Source organism: the organism of the source record quoted next, unplaced genomic scaffold, assembly GCF_019419815.1.
Source record: "Pyrus x bretschneideri cultivar Hongxiangsu unplaced genomic scaffold, Pyrus_bretschneideri_v1 Contig3, whole genome shotgun sequence".
Taxonomy (NCBI): domain Eukaryota; kingdom Viridiplantae; phylum Streptophyta; class Magnoliopsida; order Rosales; family Rosaceae; genus Pyrus; species Pyrus x bretschneideri.
Window position 1 is genome coordinate 13104330 of NW_025999612.1, and position 18617 is coordinate 13122946.

At 38.0% G+C, this 18617-nt stretch overlaps 4 protein-coding genes across 5 annotated transcripts; 2 read left to right on the top strand and 2 right to left on the bottom strand.

Annotated features, from left to right (window-relative positions):
• Nucleotides 1-76: 76 nt before the first annotated feature.
• On the top strand, nt 77-2923 carry LOC103946922. 2 transcript variants are annotated; one of them, XM_009357746.3, is made up of 6 exons: nt 77-233; nt 399-542; nt 1121-1290; nt 1674-1763; nt 1883-2041; nt 2554-2923. In XM_009357746.3, the coding sequence occupies exons 2-6, from the start codon at nt 410-412 to the stop codon at nt 2647-2649; spliced, it is 648 nt and encodes a 215-aa protein (XP_009356021.2). In that variant the 5' UTR covers nt 77-233; nt 399-409; the 3' UTR covers nt 2650-2923. The 2 variants fall into 2 exon arrangements, with proteins under 2 accessions (XP_009356021.2, XP_009356022.2); XM_009357747.3 differs by having other exon boundaries at nt 409-542.
• Nucleotides 2924-5081: 2158 nt separating this feature from the next.
• On the top strand, nt 5082-10616 carry LOC103946920. Its single transcript, XM_009357745.3, has 11 exons — nt 5082-5975; nt 6120-6377; nt 6641-6883; nt 7058-7207; nt 7344-8653; nt 8805-8878; nt 9012-9093; nt 9176-9301; nt 9408-9514; nt 9847-10004; nt 10119-10616. The coding sequence occupies exons 1-11, from the start codon at nt 5535-5537 to the stop codon at nt 10368-10370; spliced, it is 3201 nt and encodes a 1066-aa protein (XP_009356020.2). The 5' UTR covers nt 5082-5534; the 3' UTR covers nt 10371-10616.
• A 306-nt stretch (nt 10617-10922) lies between these two features.
• On the bottom strand, nt 10923-13685 carry LOC103946919 (surfeit locus protein 1). The gene is made up of 6 exons (XM_009357743.3): nt 13405-13685; nt 13209-13306; nt 12444-12682; nt 11805-11979; nt 11442-11725; nt 10923-11341 (listed from the first exon to the last, which is right to left on the bottom strand). Exons 1-6 carry the CDS (start codon nt 13583-13585, stop codon nt 11272-11274), a joined length of 1047 nt encoding a protein of 348 aa, XP_009356018.2. The 5' UTR covers nt 13586-13685; the 3' UTR covers nt 10923-11271.
• Nucleotides 13686-15125: 1440 nt separating this feature from the next.
• Nucleotides 15126-17230, bottom strand: LOC108867215 (non-specific lipid transfer protein GPI-anchored 3). The gene is made up of 3 exons (XM_018647387.2): nt 16825-17230; nt 16407-16442; nt 15126-15333 (listed from the first exon to the last, which is right to left on the bottom strand). The coding sequence occupies exons 1-3, from the start codon at nt 17174-17176 to the stop codon at nt 15218-15220; spliced, it is 504 nt and encodes a 167-aa protein (XP_018502903.2). The 5' UTR covers nt 17177-17230; the 3' UTR covers nt 15126-15217.
• Nucleotides 17231-18617: the final 1387 nt, after the last annotated feature.

Here is an 18617-nt window from a genome sequence, read left to right on the forward strand (position 1 = left end):
AAACTTTTGTATTTATGTCTCATCCAATCCTAGTTGAAATTAAGCAACTCCAAATATCGTCCTCCCTTGAAAATAATAGTCGTTGATCTTTTAAGAGGTGGGACCCTGCAAAGACAAAATTACTGTATCAGACATGAGGTTGGAGGGAAGCGCTGAATACCAGTCATCTGCAATCCATTAACGGTAATCCTTGAGTTACATTCTGCTGCTCCCTCCCTCTCTCTCTATACCGGGTACTCTCTCTCTCTCTAAAAGATATCTCGTTTCATCAAATATGTGCGTAATTTACAAATAAAAGCAATCGGATTTTGGTTTAGTTCATGCGTTTACTGCTCAAATTAATTATAATTCTCCATATTTTTTGTTGGGTTTGTTTTATTTTTTGTGGTAATGCGAAGAAAATTGCAGGATGGCATCTCTCCCACTTGGAAATACTCCAAGTTGTACTTTAGCATGTGAAAGAAGACCAATTTCTCTTCTGGGTATTTCGGCTCTGCCATTGATGCAATTGAAGGTCAGAGCTTTTCATGGTTTGGTGAGAGGTCAGTTGCTGCTGCTTTGCCGTTCTTGAATGTTTTTTTTTTTTTAGCTTCAGCTACTTGGGTTCGCTCCGAAAGATTTCCCGTTCGATTTTAGGGTCCAAATGTTTTTATAGACCGTTCTGATTGTATTTGCGCAAAATTTCCATTGGTTTACGGAGAAATCGACAGCTCTTGTATTGGTTAGTTCTAATAGAATGTGGGGGGTTTTTGGTTATCATTTGAATGACACCGATTCTTTATGGAACGTATTGTTTATTGCTTCGTCAAATACAACAACAACGAAGCCTTATCTCACTAAATGAGGTCAGCTGTAAGAATCCTAGCGGCAAGCGCAGTAGCGTTATATTATTCATACAACACTATTTGAATGATTGACCGATTTAGGCATTTTGGAAACTCCTATGTTACCTTAAGATGTGACATTATTTGAATGTTCTATTTTTTACCATATGTTTTCATATACTAGGATATCAAGGAGGGTTCTACTTGATTGAAAGGGATTGCGTACAAATTATATCATTTGCTTATACAAACCGGACATTTAGCTGATATTACTACGTTTATACTGAATTCGTCAGGAAAAGTCGTGATTCACAGCTTATATAGAAATGAAACATCCCTTTTATGTGGAGAAGGATCCAATAGCATCAACCACATAATTCCAAAAAAGGCGATCTTAACCATTCCCAGATGTAGCAGTTCCTCGGACTCTAATGGAAGCGAAGATGACTCCTCTGATCAGGCCAAGGCATGTACGAGCAACTACTGATCAATGATTTGTTCTGTATTTTGTTTTTCTGTAACATGAATCCAAGTTTATCCCACTGGCATCTCTTGTCAGCATCAGCTGATGTCCTAAGATGTATCAACAATCGAAAATGTTGGTTACTTAGTAAGCAGAAGGTTGATTGTCTGGCATACGGTTCTTGCTTCTCGCATAGATTACAGATTTTAATCCCGTATGCACAAGGAGTTAGTATGACCAGTTTATTTCATATAGCCGGTCCTTTTAGTCAGTGGGATTGGGGTGTTTGGGATAGAGATATGTGAAGTCTTGTTCAACACTCGGTCATGTTGACAGGGAAAGAAAGATGTTTAATTACATCTCTTTTTTCTTTTGTGTTTTAACAGAAGAAACCATTTGGATACTCAAGAAAGGATGTTTTATTGATTGGAGTAGGAGTAACTGCTATCGGGATCGGCTTGAAAAGTGGATTAGAGGTACTTTATTCTCTTGTTTAATCGTTTCATAAAGTTTCTATCCTTGATAGCTTCCTTTTCCTTTTTAGCTAGCTCATTTTCCAGTCGTGTAACTATTCTTGCTATGATGCTTTATGCAGTTTGCTGGAGTTGATCCTTTACAAGCAGGAAACGTCGTTCAGCTGGTGCTGGTGTTGGGCCTGACTATTGGATGGATTTCCACTTACATTTTTCGTGTTTCAAATAAGGAAATGACGTACGCACAACAAATACGCGATTATGAAAGCAAAGTCATGGAGGTAACTGTTTTATTATAATCTCTTGTATCTACTTATCTATTATAATTCTACCAAATTCCATATTTTTTTTTTTCTCTGTAGTATTCTTGAATTTGTATGCATTTTTCACATCTCTTGATTTTACCTGTTTCTCTCTCTCTACAACAACAACAACCAAGCCTTATCCTACTAAGTGGGGTGGGCTATATGAATCTCAGAATGTCATTGCGCTCGTTTTATAAAACATTAATGAGTTTCGGAACCCTGTTACATTGAACCCCATAGGTAACGAGTTTCCTGTTAACGGCCAGTATTGATGCTGCTATGTTGCGATAGCTTTTGAGATTGAGAGTTAAGTAAGCTGATGTGAGTTGCACGAGACGTTTGCAGGATATTATGCAGCATACTTCCCGGAAGTTTCTTAGATTTTTTGGTTTCACTGTACTTTTACTGAAGTTTGAAGTGTCTAACTTTCTCTATTAACCATATACGTTTCCCTAACGCCCGAATGGGGTGAAATTGTGGATATGCAGAAAAGGTTAGAAGGCCTAACAGAAGCAGAGTTAGAAGCATTGCTTGAACAAGTTGAGGAAGAGAAGAGGCGCCTCGGCGAGCAGCAGGTCAAGTAAAAAGGTTCTATACACCTTTGATCATAATTTAAAGCCTTCATGAAATGACTCTCTGTGTATATATACTCAGATAAAACACAACAGGCAAAGTGATAGATTCCTTTTGTACTTTACATTCCCAGTAGTAGTAGTTCGTCGGCCTCTAATGGCAGCGAGGATGACTCCTCTGTAATTTAAGTCATGTATGTTTGTGAGGTTTCCCTTCGCTTTTCGTTGACTCGGGATTTCGGTGCAAGGTAACTCTTAACCGACTAAGTTATAAGTTTCATACAAATTCATATGTTATTTTAATTTGTTTAGGTACCTAGATTAAGCAAACAATATTACAAAATTTATTTCCACACGACATGTCTTAAGTCAATTCATAGTGCTGGATAATACGATGATGCTCAAAGGAGGTTGAAATGTCTTTATAAGCTTTCCTAGCCCTCGGAATAGTGGACTGCCTAGACGACTGCATTGCAACCGCCATGACGAAGCCACAAGTTGGGCCTCGGCATGTGACATACCACATGCTACCATAATTAACACCATTGAGAAAGGTGCAACTTACGAATCCATTGTTACTTAGAAGTTTTTAAGCATGGTGGTCACATAGCTGGATACCAATCTAAACCTTCATGGTCAAGCAAACGACTAACAAGTGACGAGTTTTTGAATAGAAAAAGACAAAATCTATTAAACCACACTAATCAATGTAGAGAAGAGTCGAAGTCAGGTGCAATTAGAATAACACACTGCTCTAACTAATTAGTCTAACTAACGTATGTAGCACGTAACTAGAGTTTATCTAATTGAAAAAAGAAAACATTCCTCCATGATCCATCCATATATTACAAATTTACAACATAATCTGGCAATTCGAAACAATGCTAAATTTCTCCCCTCCAATATTTTTCGCTTCACAATGCAATATTCTACTATAAATTATTCCAATTTTAAGTAGAAAAATTTAAATTCGAGCATAAAAGAAAGATTCATTGTCTAACGCTTGATATAACTTGCATATTTTACTAAAATTTTGAAACTAAAATTTACAAAGAGAAAATATATAATGGTCGCTGTTTGGTACTTTACTTGAATCCAACTTTTTAAACTAAAAAATAATTTTCAAGTTTTAGGCCTTAAAAACTTGTTTGGTAGGACTATTTTAAAAAACTAAAGCCAAAACTAACTCAAAAACATAGTATATTCTCTAAAAACATAAAAAGTGAGCTTTTAGAGTATTTAAACTTAAAACTCACGCATTTCTTTTCTCCACCTCCTTCCCTCTCACTCTAAATCTTTCTCTCTCTCTCTCTCTCCCTCTCTCTCTCTCTCTCTCTCTCTCTATTTCTTCATTCTCTTTCCTCTTTTTTTATTTTTTTTATTTTTTCCCTTTTTCGTCTCTCTTCCAATCCGCTCTCTTTGTTCTCTAATTCCTCTTCCTCTCTATCTCGTTCGATCCTCTCTTTCTCTTTCATTCAATCATCTCTTACTTTCTTTCCTCCCCTCTCCTCTTTCTCCCTCTCCCGTGACCCGCTCTTTTTAGATATCTTTGTCTAGTTTAAGTCATAAGATTTAAAATTTTTAAATCGCAAACCAATTAAGTTTTTGAATCTTAAAGAAAATTGTTTTCAAGGAATGTTCTTAAGAAATGTTTTGAGGAATGATAAAAATTTTCAAATAGGATACCAAACAAGCCCTAAAGTTTTTTGATGACAACCTTCAAACAATTTTTCATAGCTGATGAGACTGTTCATATCTTTAGCGACCTGTTTATGAATAAATATTCATCACTGAAAATTTATTTGATTTGGTATAAAAACATAGGAGAGAGAATTGGGGCAATTGATATGATTACCTGACTGTGAGGTATAAAATTACAAAATTATTTTATGTTCAAGTTACTATATTGCCCATAAGTTTTATTTTGGTTATTTCTTTACACTATGTTTGGATGAGAGAAATAAATTTGAAATTTAGGTAAAAATCAGAATTTATAAATTGACATGCACCAATTCCCTTGTTTGGATTCATAAACATAAAAATTTAGATTTCCACATGGAAAAAAACTTTGGATTTGGAACCTCCAATTCCCAAGTTTAAATTCTATATAAATAGGTGTCATTTCCCAATTTATGTGATTTAAAGTTTAAAGATAACAAATTCCGTATTCAATTCCATTGTTCTTCTAGGTTTACTAAACAAGAAAATTCACAAATTATAGAAAATAAAATCTCATCATTTTAATTTCTGTTATTTTAAAATTTCTTAGTAATCTTAAATTTTTTCTTCTAAACATAGTGTTAGTTTCGCTAACCGGAATAATTTGGTCTTTTCATTTTTTTATTTGATAAATTGAATTTTGTTAATATGTGGTGTAGATTAGAAAAAAGAAAACCCGGTCTAGCGGAAAATAACGGAGACAATCAAAACCCGGGAGACTGGCACGACGGTGGCGGGATCTGCAACCGCGCCACCCGAACGAACGAACAGCAACAAAACGCGTGGCGGGTCCCATAACTGCTGTGTGCATGTAGGCCAGGTGTCTCCAAATTATTACGCCTTCAATTTTGGGAATTAATTCCAATTCATTAAAGCCTACTCCCGAATTTCTCAGACTTACCAAATCCCAAATCCTTTCCAGTTTCCACCAAAAATCGAGAGATCACTCTCGTATTCCCAATCATTAATGTCTTCATGTTCTTCTCTCGAATACTGAAAACGTCTCTTTCTCTCTCTCCTCTTCCGGCCACCGCCGTGGCTCCTCCGCTTCTCTCTCTAAAAACTCCCTCTTTTTCTGTCTGGAGTCGTGCCAATTGACAATTTAGCTAGCGGTATCACAGACATGCGATTCCGCGTCGTGAAATTCCGAGATTGACCTGGAGAAGTCGCCGATTTCGATGGCGGTTGTCACCGGAGATCGCTACCTGGAGAAGCTAGTCCACTTCGTGGAGCAGCAGGCCGGTTCGTTGATCGACGGGAGCCTAGTGCTGAAGCTGAACCCGGCCGGGTTCCACTACGTCAACTCCCGGCTCGAGGCCTTGCACGAGCTCGAGAGCCTCCTCGCCGGCGCTCCCGTCGATTACCTCCGCGCCTACGTCTCCGACCTTGGAGACCACCGCGCTCTCGAGCAGCTGAGGAGGATTCTCAGGCTCTTGACATCCCTCAAGGTCGTTTCGGTGCTGCCGCCTTCCGCCAGGGACCCTACGCCGCTGTCGTTTTGGCCGTTTGGGAGGCTTAAGGTTTTGGAGCTTCGAGGATGCGATTTGTCCACCTCCGCCGCGAAAGGTTTGCTCGAGCTGCGGCACACCTTGGAGAAGATCATTTGCCATAATTCTACTGTGAGTTTTCCTGCATTTTGCTCTGCTTTTCAATGTTTTGATTAAAATCTGCTTTTCTTCTAAGCTACTTAATCAGCATTTTAACTTCTTAATTTGGTTAATTAGGCCCTTGATTTGATTAAATTGTTGGGAAAATGATGTTAGGATGCTCTGCGGCATGTGTTTGCGAGTAGAATTGCAGAGATTAAGGACTCGCCGCAGTGGAACCGCCTGTCATTCGTTTCGTGTGCTTGTAATGGCTTGGTTCTCATGGATGAGTCTTTGCAACTTCTTCCTGCTGTCGAAACTCTCGACCTTAGCCGGAACAAGTTTGCAAAGGTTGATAATCTTCGCAAGTGTGTCAAATTGAAGCACCTAGACCTCGGTTTCAATCAGCTCAGAACGATTTCGTCATTCGGTCAGGTTTGTGTTTTAGTCCACACTTGATTGCTTTGAGAAGTTGTATGCATAAATTTTTCCGAGAAGAGTACATTTTTATAGTCCCTAAGATTGAACAAGATTTGATCTTTTTGGTTAACATTTTGTCAAGATTGTTTATTTTGGCGCATATTACATAGATAAAAGTACTAATAAGTGCTTTTTCTGTAGTTCGTGTTCTATTGCTGTAAATTTTCTGTTTAGGAAATAGATTTGGACCCATACTCCGATGTTGTTGGACCATGCAGGTCACGTGCCGTTTACTTAAACTTGTTTTGAGGAACAATGCTATAACTACATTGCGTGGGATTGAGAATTTGAAGTCACTGGAAGGGCTTGATATTTCCTACAATATTCTTTCCAAGTTTTCAGAGTTAGAATACCTTTCTGGACTTCGATCTCTTGAAAACTTGTGGTTGGAAGGGAATCCATTATGTTGTGCCAGTTGGTATCGGTCACAAGCATTCAGCTATGTCACTAATCCCGAAAAAGTAAGTTAAGATTCATCATTTTATTCATTTCAGATTATTTTCTTCGTTCTTCTGGACCTGAAGTACATAGATCTTAAATATAAAATTTTGAAGCATTCATTACGTATTTTTCATGTCATTTACTAATTTTGTTTTTCTAACTTTTGTCTTTTGATCTGTCGTATGGCTGATTAGTTGAAGTTAGATGATAAGGCGATCAGCACCAGAGAATTTTGGAAGAGGCAACTTATAATTGCTAGCAGGCACAAGCGACCTGCCAGCTTTGGGTTTTATTCTCCTGCAAAGTGCGATGATAAAGGAGATTCAATTATTAACAAAAAAAGGGTAGGTTATTATTGTTCACAAGTATTGGTATAAATTCATGCTAAAACCGTGGTATTGGGGGCTGGTTGCTATATATATCGTCTACTCCATTATAAACTAGACAGTCATAAAATCTTGCATCCTTGCTGTTTTGCAGAAAAAGGTATCTCGTCTTGCATCAATTGTTAATGAAGAGGAGAACACATGTTCTGACCAGGACTCTGTGTCTTGTGACAATGAGATTCAAAGCAGAGAGGATGGTGTCATATCTGACGATGAAGCTGAAATTGTTGATTTGATGACTAGAGTTGAGCTAATGAAGAAAGAGCGCTCCGTTCTTTGGTTGCGGGAGTTCAAGGAATGGTTAGATCGTGCTTCTGAGAATGATGCAGACATCAGTAGATATAGCAGGGCTAGATTGCATCTTGAGAAGGAAAACTATATAAAAAACAAGGCAAGTTGGAGGCAGCTAGGTGAAAAATCAACATATGTTCAAGCATCAGGAGACGAGAGTAGTACAAATGTTTTAGAATCAGTGAGGAATGCTGGTAGGGTCAGCCCAGTTGGCATGGATAGTAGAGATATTGGGGAGAACTTAAAAGCATATTCGTATGAAGGGACAAGTACTTTCAGTTCAGAGGCTAAAAGTTCCCATACTCAGACATTCACCACTGATGGAGGTCATAGGATGGTCCAAAATTTGAGTATGTCTGCATTGTCTGTCATTGATGATATTTCAGAGTCTTATTCATCATCTGCTAACCCAGGATCACCGCCCCATTATCAAAAGGACATTCTTCATCGTCGACATAACTTAGAGGAGGAAATTTTACAGTTATCCGCAGAGTCTTATTCAGTGGCATCATCTGATAGTAATACCAGCTCAAGTGAAGATGAAAATTGTGAATCTAGGCAGTCGGTTCCTGAGAACTTGTTGAATGAGAGTGCCGAAGAATACCCATCTAAAAATTGTTTCAAGTATTATGACATAAAACATGAGGTTGACAGATGTTCGGTCGGCGGACGTGCCAGTGACATTCCTGCTGATGCTCATGATGTTGAAATTACTAATTGCATTAATGAAGAGGGTGATTTGCCGGAGAGGAGGAAAGGAAGACAAAGGACTAAAAGAAGAGTTATCGCTCTAGTAAAAGATGATAACATGATTAGGCAAGCAGAACTGTCACCAAAATCAAATGGCAATCTAGATAATCATGTAGGGCAAATCGAAAATAAGCAAGAGAATAAATATTTCTATGGGAGTGATTTTCAAGAAGTTGTTGATAAGAAACAGATGTTGGCAAATAGAAGCAGTGCCTCAATAACCGAAATCTTATCTTCAGGAAGTGATGAATTTATTGAGAATTATTTCAATACAAATATCGCAGATTCACGAAATCACGAGATATGTAGGCAGTATTTGTGTTGCTGTTGTATACTTGAGCGGGATTTTCTTTCCCGAGAAAGGTGAACATTTTTTTAATTTGTCTTTTTATGCTTGAATCGTATTGTCTCTAACAATGTTTTCCTGTCCATTCTAATATTTGTGCTTATGTCCGGTCAGGTTTCAGACTTCTCTGCATTTTTTATATGTTTATGTATTTTATTTTACATGCAGAGAAGTTGCTGTTGTACTTAGTAGTGAAGACAAGCTTTATGTACTGCCCATTGGTATTGCAGGAGATGGGTCAGGTTAGGTTACGCAGTCCTTGCGACTGACATATTTCATAAAGTTTTCCTCTTTGACAATTATTACTTGGGCAATTTGTTCTTCTCTTTGATTAGATTTATGACTGCTGATTTTCAGTGTGATCGTTGTTTGCAGGCACCATCTTAAAGTTACAGGGTCGTCACAGGGTTGAGGATATCAGAGAAGTTGTAGTTGGTATAGGGCTTCAGGTTGTGAGGTTAGTGCTTAATGGTACTTACTACATATTGCAAATATGTATAATTGCAACGTAATAACGGTGTTGTTTCCTGTTGGCTTAGGGTGTATGTAGGAGGCAGAGCGACTTACCTGTTTAAAACTAGAAGCATTGAAAAATCAAGACAGTTACTTTCTACTTTAAAAGTTATCGATTCTTTTGCCCCAAATGGAGAACTTTGCTTAAGAAGGTAGTTATCGTTTTTCCCCTTCAGATGTCTATTATTTATTTGATAACCGATGCGAATATTTTGATTTCCTTGTTGTGATAGACGGGTTTTGGAATTTAAATGACAGTTTGGAGCAGGTTCAGGTGGAGTTATTTGAGAAACAAATATGTGGAGGTTCAAAAGTGAGCATATTCCAGTATTCTATGGTACAGTTTTGGTGTAGTTATAATGAAGGTATGCTTAGGTCATCAGTTTTCATATATATCGCCGTCGATTGTAATCTTGTCATGAATTGAGTTAGTTAAAATCAAAGGCACCAAGTTTATAATAATCATTTTGGTAAACATGTCGAGAACATCCCATAGTTAGCTTTTGTTACGCTACTGTTGGTTTTGTATCATGAAGTTTGATGATGGTCAATAATGAGGTTTCACTATTATATTCTTCGAACGTCACTTTGGAGTCAAATTTTCAAAGCGGGGATGGCCTTTTTCCAAGTTATTCTGATAAAGAAAAAAGAAACAGAAATTTCATGCTCGGTAACATTCTTATCTCGTATATGACAGGTGAATCATGGTTTTCAAGATCATTATTTGTGGCTGGAGGGCACGTATTTTTGTGCTTTGAAGACCTTATGCAGTTCAGCTCTTCATCCATGGATGCGTCTTTGCCCCCATATTTTTCACTTGACTTGTGTTGCTCTATTGCCGACATATCTGAGTTGGTAATGCCTCAAACTGATTTTTAGCTTTTCACTTAAAATTCCATCTAAACGTACCTGGATTCAGTAACATTTAAGTTAGAGCTAGGGGTTGATGTCTCGTTTGTTGTCATTTAGGTTGTTGATGTCAGAGAAAGTCGGTGTGTAACCATAGCTGTTGCGTGTGCAATGTCGGAGTTCTGCCCTCCAGGCTCAGCCGGAGCGGGCAGTTCAGACTCAAGTATAAATGATAAAAAGATTGCTCCAGGCTCCATGACTTGGAAGCTCCAGTGGTTTTCCGAAGAGAGTCCGTTCAAGTTTGTGGCGTTGTTGAAGGCAATCCATGAAGGGATGACCGCTTCCCCTTTGCTTGTAAGAAGTATATCGTGAATGAATCCCTTCCTCGCGGTTTTGTTAGTTTCCATATTCATTTCATTCTTTTAAATTTGTTTCTTTACCCACGTAGTTTGTTTGCCTGCCGGCGTTAGTGTTCGTCGGCCGGAATTCTTTGATTTGTTTTCTTAGTTTTAGCAGTTCTTTTTTTTATTTTTTATTTTTATGTACAATTCTGTACAGTGTACAACATACAGGAAAGAAAATCGACAGTTTTGCCAATTGTCTCAGTTTGTACACAAATTTGGTTTCAAGCGAGGATGTTAAATGCCCTTACCTTGCAACACTCCATCATCGCGCAATCGGGATTGTAAGTCACCACGGTGGTCACGCCAAGTGTTGCAAGGTGAAGGGCAAGCGACATCTTCACCAAAATAGAAAGATCAAAAGGGATATGATTTACGCACACTTTTCCATTTCTGCATATCCCCGTTTATTTCTGTAGCTTGATTTTTCTTTCGTTTTATTCAATTGAAAGGCCGGAATAAACCGTGTAGGGGGAGAAAAGATGTGTGAGAAAGTTGCAAGGAACGCAAAAGAAACCGGAACTAAACACAACAATGCGAAAGTATGATTGAACGAAGTTAACAAAGAATACCTCCAAACAGAAAGGTACTAAAGAATTCTGATCATTATTTTACATCGGCCCTCCCTCGTAACGCTGCTATCTTCGCTACGCGGGCAGCACGAACAGCGAAAACATTATTGTCCTTGGCTGCGAAAATTCAGCTTGGAACGAGCGGTTTACTGATAAAAACAGCCAATATCCAACCGGAAATGTTTTCCAGTTTCCAATCATCAAGAATCTAACAGTTCGATAAACAAAATTGACTCGACGGCTCAATGTTACGGGGCATCAAATTCTCTCGTATGGCTACCTGAATCTCTTGCGTATCTGCTATCTCCGGCTCTTTTTCGGTTTTAGTCTCATGAAAGCCATGAATGTAACTGCTGCAGAGAGGGAATACCTAACCAAGAGAAAACAAATGTAAGAGAACAATGCCACAGCGGTTCATATTTTTCGAGTCTTGATGCATGATATGATGATATGAAGAAACAAAACCATACCATGTCAAAGTATAATTCAGATGGTCTTGAGGCATGACAGAACTCCGAATCAAGGTACTGACATCCTTTGGAAGCGGGTAAGGGTTACTTGGATTCACATTTTCATTTGCGTCTTCAATGTAAACAGTATCCTCAGGAAGTCCACACTTACGAGCAATTGCAGGAACATCAACGTAGAACCATTGACCGGAGTTTGGATCATTTGGTGGAACAAATATGCTAGGCTTTTCACTCCCTCGAACTACTCCAACGACTTCAACAGGAGCAACAGCAGGGTTCTTATCCTGTAAGTGGCACAAATTAAGATTAGTTTTTTAATGTTCTCCCCATCAAACGGTGATTGATACGATGAAAACAAACAACCTCAACAACTTCGGGCTTCTTGCTCCACAACCTCCACCAAGACCTTCTTTCAGTCTCTTGGACAGACGAGCGGTTTATATCAGAAGGTTGTTCACCATCTTTTGAAACTTTTGAAGCCTCATCTTTCCAACTTCGGGGTACCCATCCTCTGTTGACCAAAATTGGTGGCTGCACACTGGAAGATTTACATTTAATATCATCATCAGCAAACAGATAAGCGTTGCAATTAGCTTGAAAGTCACGATGACAAATAAATATAGTATCGAAACATAAGATTAAGCGAGGCCTAGTGGAATCTTCAAGTTCTCTATATAAGGCTAGAACTTAAAACCATATCCACATAACGGAACAAGAAACTATTTGTTTCAACCCAAGGATGTTCTATTGGAGACAGAGTTTGACGTTGTATTAAATCACTCAGATTCCTAGCAACTTAACTGACATTTCTTTCACTCCGTAGTATAAGAGAAACTGTAACAATAAGCAGGAAGAACTTCTGAATGTTTCCATGTAATTTAACACCCTGTTAATGCTAGAGGCCCTTTAAGCACTTAAAGAAAGACAAAAAGTAACACGATATGTAGCAGTTTCATTATATAATCACAGTTCATTAAGCATATGAAACATCAAAACATTTACCTCTCCGGTTTTTCAGGGATCGGGATAAGAGGTGTGATGATATAGTAACCGTTTTCAGTCACGCCGGAAATGCTTCTTGAACGAGGGCCCACGTAGATTGACCTTTTCTCATCAAAATAACCTTTGCATTTCACCCTCCTAAACTCCAACTGATCCAATTCTTGACTTGACGGAGAGGCATTGCTCAAGTTTAAAGGTTCCAATTCCAACCTCTTCCGTCTATAATCTAACATTTTTATCTGTACCAAGAACACACTCGTCAATAGTGATCGTATTTTAATGCAATTCTAAGCTTGAATGTGAAGTGCACAAGGAACCAATTCTTGAAAGTTTCCACTACATGCAACATTAGAACTAATTCCCTAACCAGATCCCAGATTCCACTTTTTGGGTCTAATTGAAGCTAAGTATCAATTTTCTTCATATATTGATAATTCGTAGAACAAAATGTTCAGCTTAACTAAAACATACAGAACCTCTAGTGATTGGACACATATATAAAACCTATGAAATCTTTCGACTTCAAATAATTTTAATGTATGAAATGTTTACAACAACAAAACCATATCCCACTAAGTTGGGTCGGCTGTATGAATCCTAGAACGCCATACGCTCGGTTTTGCAATAAATGTTTGTCAAACAAAATGTTAATCCTGAAATACATTTCAATATTTATGTGTATTACAAAAACAATCAGTCTCCAAACTTGCTAAATCTGTTAATTGTTTAAGCAGGAAATAAAAGATATTCAGAGAAAATCAACACCTTCTCTTGCCTTCTGATAATCTGCCAAGTCCCAAGGCCAAAAGTGATAGCTCCAGGAAGAAACAGCAACCATCTCGACAATCTCGACCTTTCCCTCTCTACACAAAACAAATCAAAGCATCGATCTTTAGAATATTTCGAGCAAATTAAGAAAACCCCAGAAGCAGAAAACACACGAACAACACATAAGGCCCACCTGGAGATTGTGAAGAGATGGTTGATAGAGACTCGGCTGCTGAGGAAGCATCGGCAGGGGAGGAGCTGGAGAAGGAAGAAGAGAGTGAGAGTGGGGCCAGATGTTTGCGGTGAGAAGAATGGGACCCGCTAGAATAATAAAGCTTGGTTATGGTTTTGGCAATGGAGGTTTTTGCTGCCATGTCGACGAATCTAGCATTTGGCTGTGTTTCTTGCTGCGATCGAGGAGAAGGGCTTAAGGTTTTAATGCCTCTGCCTGCTCTGAAGTTTTGAACTTTTATGAACTGCGAGAAAGAACTTCCAAACATCATTGTGGTTTAAACGGGTCCAAATCCAATTTCAAACCCAAGTGAAGCCCAAAAAGACTGGTTAAATGGCCCAAATTCAAGGTCCAAAGAGAGATTTGCAGTGCGAGAATCACATGACTCGCACCGTCACCTGTTACTAATTTTTTTTCATGTTCTAGTGTGTATCTAGTTATTTCGTGAATAATTTTTGAATACAAGTGTTACACTGTCACGTGATAGTATAACATAGCGGCTTAACGAGAAATTTTTGGATGTGATAGCTTGACTAGCTAGATAACCAACTTGAATTTATGTGTATCCAGTTATTTACACACTTATTTTTAACTCGCATATGTCCCTTGTTAATTTATGTTCTTTGATATTCTTTAATACATTTGATTCAACGGCTGAAAATTAAGAGCCATATATGAGAGGTAAAAATTAAGATGTAAATAGCACCTCTCATGTTATAACATGCATTATAATTACACCATGTGACAGTACGATAGTTCTACTAAATTAATGGGTCCAAAATTCGAACCCAAATCAAGCCCACAAAAGATCGTTTGAATGGCCCAACTTGAAGATCCCAACTAGGGTTTTAAAACAGCCACACTCCACACGCCTCTATATAAAACCTTTCATTCCCTTCTGCAGCTTCATCTCCTTCTTATCATCTTCTGGTTTCACTCGCTGTTCTTGATTATTTTTCATTTGGGTTTTTGTTAAATTCGATTTCAGTACAAGTACAAATGTTTTTTTTAGAAAAAAAGGCAATTCGTTACTGGCGCGTTTGGTCCTCCAAATCGGAGGACTGATAAAATATGCAGACAGTCCTTTTAGTTGCCGAGATTTCTTGAGCAGCTATGCTTGCAGGTGTCGCTTCTCCCTTTGCGACTCTTGCATTCAGACGCTCATAAATTTATAATTCTCCGCCAATTTTTACTCGCTGCCCGTCTCAAGTCCGGATAAAGGATGAGAGGAGGGCGTCAGATGGTCGACAGTCGATTTTTCGTTTTTCATGTCGAATTTCTTGTTCTTTTTTTTCCCTCTCTGTATGAATCAAGTTTTGATTTTTTTTTTTTTATGATGTTTAATCAGTTTTTCAGAATTTTGTGTCCTTAAAATCGCTTCTTTTTGCATTTGGGTTTGTGGGTTTGGACAAATCACGATTTTGTTTGATTTTATAACATAAATTCTTGTGTTTGGGGTTTTGCACTTCTCTTTTGTTTGACAATACGATATTCTAAACTACTTTTATTTTAAAGATAAGCGGATTTGAATTCGAATGCAATGAAACGAGTACATTACTCTTATTGATCGGCTTAACTCACATGTCCGCGGACATAAATCTACCAAGATGATAGTTAAAAAAACTCGGCGTATAGGATGTTATGGAGCATACTACGAAGTTACAGCAAGAAGAAGATCTATAGAAGTCGAAAAGAAATAGCATTGTCATTAGATTACAATAATCATTAATCTGATGATATAGCTTATGTCTGATGATTAACTAAATTGACAACCCTAAAATGCTGCAATGATAAAGGCCAAGAAGACGGCAGCAAAGCCCGATCCGCCGAGCGCGGACGGTGCGTAAGCTGCACTCTCTGTACCACCGGGAGAGTTGAATGAGGAAGAACCTGGCACAAAAAGAAACATGTACAATATACAATTAGTAAGGTCATCTCCAACCAACCCGCTAAAGGGTTATAAGGGAAAAAATAGTTCGGTAAGATACGAAAACCATCTCCAATAGAGAACTAGGGGAGTTTGTGGGCTCCACTGGGCCCAAACCCTTAAATCAAGCTAGCGGGCTGGTCATTTCCAGCCAGCCCAGTTCTTTAGTACCAGAATGTCAAGCGACATTTTGCCAACCCTCGAATTCCAAAATGTCAAACTTGACATTTTGCTAGCCCTCCAGCTTAGCCCATTTGAATGGCAACAGCTACATGGTGTCAGCATGACGCCAGCTAGCTAACGTCATGCTGCCATCAAGTTACCGTTGGAATTTGAATTTTTTTTAGACGAATTAAAAAAAAAATTCTAATTTTTTTCCTATAAATACCTACACCATTCCTACAACATTAAAAGTTGAAGATAAGAAGTGACACGTAGATAAGAATCCTATCTAAAATTTGCACAACCAATTACATCTCAACACGTGACACTTAAAATTCTATCCAAAAAATTATTGAGATTACATAAACATAAGAAATTTAGAGAGTTACTCAATTTAGCAACCCATGTCACTCGAAATCTTATCCAAAAAATTATTGAGATTATATAGATAAGAAATCTGGAGGCTTATTAATTTGGTGACAAGTGACCCTCAAAATATGTTCAAAAACTTTATTTTAATATGGTAGTTTAATTTAATTAACCATATTAATTTAATTAAAATAATAAATTATGTTTGACCTATGATCCTTTGGCCTCCTCGATTGAAGATGGGTTTTTTTGTCAAATGGCTATATTTGACCTATAAACCTTTGGCATCATCGGTTGGAGATGGTATAAAATATAACCTAGCATTGTTTACTAAAGAGAACCCCTTAACCCTCATTCGATTAGAGATGACCTAAAGACACTAATCTAACCGTGACGCTTCGAAAATCCAGCATGTTTTTGCCGTCATTTGATCGAGCAATGATGCTAATCTAGGCGAGACACGACATGATTCATGTTTATGCAAGAAAAAGTGGTAGGAACTTACTATTGCTAGAAGGTGAAGTGCCTGGTGATGCTGCATCTGTGATGGAAGGAAACAATAAATTAAGATAAACAATCATACATAAAGATTGAATTATCTGTTAATTAGCATCCACTAACACAGACTAAAATACCATGAAATCATTTGGAGAAACAATAGGTGCAATCGGGAGTATGCTTGCCAGAGAAAAAAAAGGGCACCATGATATATACATCCGGTTACACCTAAGATTTTGTTTTGATTTCAGAGCTTCAGATAAAAATTAACATCTTCCCTTTCTTTTTCTCCCAAACAAGCAAAAAAGAAAGAAGGCATCGATAATCCATGGAAACAAACATATGAATCCCACAAACAAAATCCAAAATGTTTAAATTTACTTTGATTTTATTAAAAAAGAAAGAAATCTCAAGTTTCAGTTTACCCTTTTTGCATTTTGAAATGTCAGCATTGGCACCACAAGCCTTGGAAAGCTTCAAGGCATCAGCCTGCGTGACGTTAAGGCTGCTCAATATGTCCTTGTTGCTGAAGAGGGTGCAAAGGCACTCGGCATCATCCGAAACCAACTTCTTGAGCGGCGAGCAGCACGTCGAGGGAGCCTTCTCCGGCGCCTTCAAATACGCCTGACAAGGAATCAGTTTCTGCAGGCATTGCGTACCACCAGCAGCGGCCTTCTGATCCGGCAATGCAGTAAGCTGCCGGCCTTGGGAGAATCCGAACAACTCGAAAAGGGACAGAAACGAGAAGAGAAGCAAGTGTTTTGAGATCGAAGCCATTTTTTTTTTGAGAGTTTGTGTGTGTTTTTGTTGGTTCAAATGGTTTGGTTTGTGAGACTTGTTTGGTGAAACTTTATATAGAGATTAATGAGTCAAATGTGATTTAGACAGCCGCTAAAAACTTCTATTTGTGGGTTTGGTTTTTTGTGACGGGTTTTGTTACTCCCATTGAGTAACCGTTTTCTTTGGCAGTTAGAGGTTTCTTCTGATCCAGAGATTATTTGTTATATGGTTTTTACTTTATTTTCCATGGAAGTTTTTTTTTTTCTGGTGAAATCCATTGTGGCGGTTAAACTACTACGTCGTGTTACTAATTAACGAGTTATAATAACGGTGAAGGACATGGTTGATGTCATAGAGTACAATATCAACAAACATATCCAAGTGTTATAACATGAATAAAATGATAATACTACGTGACGGTGTGACAGTCACGCTGAAAAACTTATCGAATATTGCTAACCTCATTGGATGAAATCAAAGTAAGAAAGTTGGGCAGTCATGACATTATGATAAGTTGGTAACCCTACAAAGTTACTTGATTACTTGATTACTTGTTGCTCAATCAATTTTATTTGTCATGTTTGAGCAATCATAAGGCAAAGTTTACAATACAAAAAAGGGCTTTGGTATGAAAATTAACTTGAAACATTGAGCTGCTCCAACCCCTTTACTTGTACAATTGGTTGAACCAAATCTATGAGTTAACCCAAACCCATACGAAACATCGAGGCATGATTGGAACTAGCTCGTTTGTGGCATTTTCACAAAATGTTTTGGTGTATCTTATACAACAGAAATTTTAGCCGTTAAATTTTTAGTTAATGGATTCTAATCAAAGATATAACAGCCAAATATCTCAATGTATAGAACATTTTTTCGACAATCAATCTAAAAAGATAGGCGGTTCATGACGCGAAATTCATGCAGGAAGGTGAAAGAAGTGAGAGAGCTGCTGAACACCTTTACTTGTGTAACTAGTTGAGACAATGCTATAAGTTAGGCTAACCCCTTTATCAGATTTTAGATCAAGGTCTTGTAATAAATATTGGAGGAAATTGAATATATATGCAATATTTAGAAAACGAGTACCTAGAAAATGAACAGAATCACAAGATTGCATACGTTGTGAAGTAGGTTGAAGTAAATATTTGATGTTGCATTAACTTGCTAACTGATTATCACTAATCACATGAAGGCTACTATAAACTCGTAATTGATACAGCGTTAGCGTGCTTTGCAGTTGGAGATGAGTGTTTGTATAAGAAGTTCGAGTTTGGCATGCCCGGATATTGGCACGGCTCAAGCAAACCATGGAGTCGAATCATGAATCAACACAAGGGTAAGCTTGAACCGTGCCAATGCCGAGAGTGCTATTGCATGCCTCAACTCAACGTGATCGGAATGGAAGTTCTGCTTCAAACTTCTGAATTATATCATT

What these genes read in the sequence shown, in the direction of transcription:
- LOC103946919 (XM_009357743.3), bottom strand. Translation starts at nt 13,585, where the DNA reads ATGGCAGCAAAAACCTCCATTGCCAAAACCATAACCAAGCTTTATTAT. An exon ending in TTATCAGAAGGCAAGAGAAG is followed by an intron (nt 12,683 to 13,208) that starts GTGTTGATTTTC and finishes TTCTTGGTACAG; the next exon opens with ATAAAAATGTTAGATTATAG. An exon ending in ATCCCTGAAAAACCGGAGAG is followed by an intron (nt 11,980 to 12,443) that starts GTAAATGTTTTG and finishes TAAATCTTCCAG; the next exon opens with TGTGCAGCCACCAATTTTGG.
- LOC103946922 (XM_009357746.3), top strand. Translation starts at nt 410, where the DNA reads ATGGCATCTCTCCCACTTGGAAATACTCCAAGTTGTACTTTAGCATGT. An exon ending in GCTTGAAAAGTGGATTAGAG is followed by an intron (nt 1,764 to 1,882) that starts GTACTTTATTCT and finishes TGCTTTATGCAG; the next exon opens with TTTGCTGGAGTTGATCCTTT. An exon ending in ATGAAAGCAAAGTCATGGAG is followed by an intron (nt 2,042 to 2,553) that starts GTAACTGTTTTA and finishes GTGGATATGCAG; the next exon opens with AAAAGGTTAGAAGGCCTAAC.
- LOC108867215 (XM_018647387.2), bottom strand. Translation starts at nt 17,176, where the DNA reads ATGGCTTCGATCTCAAAACACTTGCTTCTCTTCTCGTTTCTGTCCCTT. An exon ending in CATTTCAAAATGCAAAAAGG is followed by an intron (nt 16,443 to 16,824) that starts GTAAACTGAAAC and finishes CTTCCATCACAG; the next exon opens with ATGCAGCATCACCAGGCACT. An exon ending in CACTTCACCTTCTAGCAATA is followed by an intron (nt 15,334 to 16,406) that starts GTAAGTTCCTAC and finishes TTTTTGTGCCAG; the next exon opens with GTTCTTCCTCATTCAACTCT.
- LOC103946920 (XM_009357745.3), top strand. Translation starts at nt 5,535, where the DNA reads ATGGCGGTTGTCACCGGAGATCGCTACCTGGAGAAGCTAGTCCACTTC. An exon ending in ATAGGGCTTCAGGTTGTGAG is followed by an intron (nt 9,094 to 9,175) that starts GTTAGTGCTTAA and finishes CTGTTGGCTTAG; the next exon opens with GGTGTATGTAGGAGGCAGAG. An exon ending in TTGGTGTAGTTATAATGAAG is followed by an intron (nt 9,515 to 9,846) that starts GTATGCTTAGGT and finishes CGTATATGACAG; the next exon opens with GTGAATCATGGTTTTCAAGA.